The following is a 4,515-nucleotide window of genomic DNA, read 5'->3' as shown; positions in this document are numbered from 1 at the left end:
GGTAGGTAGGTAGGTAGGTAGGTAGGTAGGTAGGTAGGTAGGTAGGTAGGTAGTGTGTGTGTGTGTGTGTGTGTGTGTGTGTGTGTGTGTGAGTTTGTGTTATAGGAAATGTTTTTATGAGACTTTGTCATGAGTTTTATGCAAAAGTAAAAACTTGTTAGAGTGTACGTTACAGTGTAGACTAAAGCCGAGTGACGAGCGCGCCCCTCCCCCCTCCCCCTGAGCACTGAGAGCAGCAGAACCTCCGCCTGATAATCATTACGTTTTCAGTTCATTAACGTTGAGGAAAACAATCCAAACCATACAAGTAGACCATTAATTTAAAGCCCAGACTCTTCTCTTAGTGTCACAGCTCTACCTGAAAAATTCACGGAACAAGCAGCCACGGAATAGCAAAAAAGGCTAAATTCTGGAACCATAAACACGAACGTCGTTCCTTTGTTTTTATGGCTTTAATCCACTTTGGAGTGATTTTTTTCCACTTGGCTGAACCTGTACGTCTCCTGTGTTTATGTTGGTACATGTAATATGCTAATTCTGTACTGAAGAGAACATTAAGAGTCGTTGTCAGGTGAAAAAATCTTTCGCTAACACTGTGTTGAGCGTGAACCGTTAGTGCTGGGAGTGGCATCCAGTGCTGGGCTGGATGTCCATGGCATTGAGTTGGTCTCAAGATGTTTCAGCTTGGTTACATATCTCATTCAGCTACAGTACATCTATGATAAACTTAACTTTTTGCTAATAAACTAGTATAGGTCATTATGAAGCTAGTTTTGCAAAGAAAATATGAACATCCAACGTTTTAGGACAGGTTTTGCTGGTGTGGTGGATCTCTGTGTGTGTGGTGCTATTGCTATTATTTTTATTTAATTATAAATAGATTTATTTTTCATTAATGTTATGAACTTATATTTACATACATGATTTTTTATTATTAACTTTTTTATTTATTTATATTACAGTTATGCATTTTTTGGATTCTTATTATCTTTTCTTTTTATCTATATATGTCTATTTATTTACCTGCTGCTTTGAAGTTGATTTATTTCTTTTTTAAAAATTTATTATTTTTTATTAATCCCCCCCTTTTGTAATTTATTGATACTGTATAATCTTTATACAACATATTTACATTATTTCTCAAGTTTTTGTTTTATGTTTTGCATTTAATAGATTCTTATGAACTTTTTTCTTGCTTTTGATTTATACATCCCTATTTTTTTACTTGCCCCTTTAACCAGCTGATTCATTTTTTTACTTTTATTCATTTATTCATTCATTTTAATTAAATTTTTTTATTTAGTCAATAAATTTTGTGTACATTACCCTATATTTATTAATTACCAATCCTCAAATACTCGTAAATGGTAAATGGACTGTACTTATATAGCACTTTTCTATCCATCCAGGACACTCAAAGCGCTTCATACTACATTTACCCATTCACACAGCACTCTATTAGGTTTCTATAAAGCTAATAAATACAATCATCTATGGAGACTAATCAGTTCCAATCACATTCATACACTGATGGGACACACATCAGAGGCATTGCGGTGAAGTGTTTTGCCCAAGGACACAACAAGGGAGACAGCTAGACGGGGGAACGAGCCGGCGACCTTCCGGTTCAGATGACTCCCTTAACCACTCTGCCACAGCCTCCCTGTAATTTGATATATATTAAGACCAATCACATTTTAATTACTTTACAGCTCAGTTTATTTATTTATTTATTTTACTTTTCTTTTCTCTATATATTTTTTATTTTATTTTATTTATTTGTTTTTGCTTTGTTATGAAATGTTGCTCAATTGTTTATAATGCTTGTCTTCATTGTGTTGTAAAAAAATAAAACTCTGGGTATGTTTTTGATAAGGGAATCACATTACAAAATGATATAAAGCACAAAAACGTTAATTTTGCATAATACCCCCCACCCCTTTAAATTTTCCTTATTTATCCTAAAAATAGTACAATTAATCTTTCTTTTGATGTGTTTATTTTGTTCTCCGTGAATAAAATGTGGATTGTAGATGTCTGCTTCCTGCCATCCTCCCCGCAGCGTCCCTCGCAGACACTCACCTCCTTCAGCGGGTTCAGAGGCTTGGTGAAGATGGTTTGCCAGTATGCCCACACAAACATAATGAAAATAACATGGTATGCCAGCAGGTACACCACTGCAAACAAGAACACATAGAACATCAGGTTCTGTTTGTGATTGACCATTTCTTCACAGTTTGGATCTTCTCTGAATATCATTTAAGTTTATGTGAATTATCAGCACACAGTGTTTATTATTAACATTTGGTTATGCAGAGATGACTAAACTCACGGTCCGTCCTGTCAGACAAAAGCTTTATGTTTGTATGTATGATTTTCAAATTTTGATTCTAAATTAACTTATTTAACATGTGGCATCATTTTGATTGGTGAACTTGTGTTTGCATTTTGCCTTTTTACCACAGAGTGGATTAAAATTAATAACGAGAAGGTGTCTAATGTGCTAAATATTCTCAAAATAGAAGCACAATCATAATAAAATGCTAACATTTTAATCTTTCTCTAGTGACCAGATTACAAGCCAAGTGGAAAAAACACAGATTTGTTTTCCTACTTGGCGTAAACATTGGTAATCCAATGACAAAAAATGTGCAGATTTTTCAGTCTGGCCCATTCAGTCTGAGCCAATTGATCAGAACTAAGGCTGGCGTGGCTAAAAGTAAAAGATTGTTGGCTTTCTTTATTTTATTTCAATTTATGTCTCTGGACACAAAAAAGCTGAAAATAAAGCTGAGTTCGTGTCAGAGATCAGACTTTCAGCTGATACAAGCTGATCCCAGCGGCTCAGTCTCCTCTGCTCACCCGCTAAGAGAAACAAAGCAGCTGAAAATCTCTCACCCTTTTCTCCGGTGTCTTCGATGGATTCTGAAAATTCAAGCATAAAAAAAACTCGGTCAGGCTTAAATTCAGGAAAGCAACACATTTTTTCCTTCTAAACCCTTTGCCTGATAAGGAAAGACATGTAGTTTATAAGTTACTGAGTTCAGATCAGTAAAACAGAAGCAAAATATATTTAAAAAATGTTGAAGATGCCAGAGCAGCAGCTGCCTGACAACAATCACCAACTTTCTTGTATAAAGCCCAGCAATAAATGAAACGTACTTTTGTGATAATCTAAGCTGAAAGAATACAAACACTTTGCTGTGTAAATTATTTAAAAAGTGTAAAGAGAACCCAGAGCAGAATCAATGTTAAAGCTGCAGTCACCATGGTAACCAGACACCAGAGTCTCTCACTCCCTGACAGCTGGGAAGATAGAAATGCAGATATCATACAAGCAGACCCTGAAAAACTACAAGTTACTCACTGAGCATTTTCTGGTAAAGGTGTCTAAAATGTAGATAGTCGTCTAAGCTAGAACTGGTCTTTATTTGCTATGAAAGGGGAAACATTTTTCTAGACGTCTGAATTTCAGTTCAAAGATTTTCTCTTTCAGACGTTTATATGTTTAAATAATGTAGAATATGGCTAATAAAAGTTTATTTAAACAGACATTTGTGTTGTTGCAGCGCAATAGTTTGAACTTATATAGTGATTTATCATGTCCCTATGAATTCCAAAGAGCTTCACACTACAGTCACACACCCACACACACACACACACACACACACACACACACACACACACACACACACAGTGCTGTTTAAAACCTGGGTTTCACTTCTCCACACCCAGAGGACGAGGGCACCCTGAGAAAACAAACTTTCCAGGAACAGTCACTCCTTTCATAAAGCAAACTGATCACCACCGTTAGCTCACACACAGCTGCAGATATTTGTGTTGCTACCTTTAAGAGATGATTAATCTTTGCATTAAAATCATGTTTCTAAGTACAGACCTCCACATGGTCCAGCTGAAATCACGTCTCACTGTTATACTTTCATGATGAAAATTGTCTTTACATTTGCAGCTTCCAGTTTTCCAGCCCTTGTTGTCACAACCTTTCCCTCTCTCCACATCAGAAACTCTTGTGTGATTGGTCAGAAGTTGGTGGGCGTGTTTGTTTACGCTGGATGAGCTTGGACGCTGCATTTTGCTTCAACTACTCCCTTCCAGAGTCCGACTGTTGGACCTTGAAGCAGACATTTATAAAGAGAGTCCAATGGAGAAAAACTGATGGATGGAGATAAAACATATGTGTTGCAGTGGGAGGGGTTTCCCAGGAGCTCAGCATGGTGTGTGTGTGTCAGTGAAAGATGTATCATGTGACTGTGTGTCGACTGTTCGGCTTCAGATTGATTATAATGGTTTGATTTTAATTTGTAACGTGGCTTCAAGCTTCAGGTGTGAAACAAGGTTAAAGTTCATGGGACTAGTGAAGCACCGATTTGAACATTTCAGCCGATATCCAATATAATTATTGCTGTTATGGCAGATAGGGCTGCCACAAACAATTGTTTTTATAATCGATTAATCACAGATTATTATTTTCGATTAGTTGACTAATCAGATCAT

General features: G+C 36.4%; 1 protein-coding gene across 1 annotated transcript in view; it reads right to left on the bottom strand.

The window, feature by feature from the left end:
- Positions 1-2,082: 2,082 nt before the first annotated feature.
- Positions 2,083-4,515, bottom strand: part of LOC106510914 (palmitoyltransferase ZDHHC2) — a gene marked incomplete at its 3' end in the record, with an annotated part of 6,131 nt that continues 3,698 nt past the window's right edge. Inside the window, 2 exon segments of the mRNA XM_013999646.1 lie at positions 2,083-2,177; positions 2,899-2,925. Of these exon segments, the coding sequence (XP_013855100.1) occupies positions 2,083-2,177; positions 2,899-2,925 (122 nt within the window).

The sequence above is a fragment of the Austrofundulus limnaeus genome, unplaced genomic scaffold, assembly GCF_001266775.1.
Source record: "Austrofundulus limnaeus strain Quisiro unplaced genomic scaffold, Austrofundulus_limnaeus-1.0 Scaffold2395, whole genome shotgun sequence".
In the NCBI taxonomy this organism is placed as follows: Eukaryota; Metazoa; Chordata; class Actinopteri; order Cyprinodontiformes; family Rivulidae; genus Austrofundulus; species Austrofundulus limnaeus.
The sequence above is the reverse complement of the archived record's forward strand: the minus strand, read 5'-3'. Positions and strand labels throughout refer to the sequence as shown.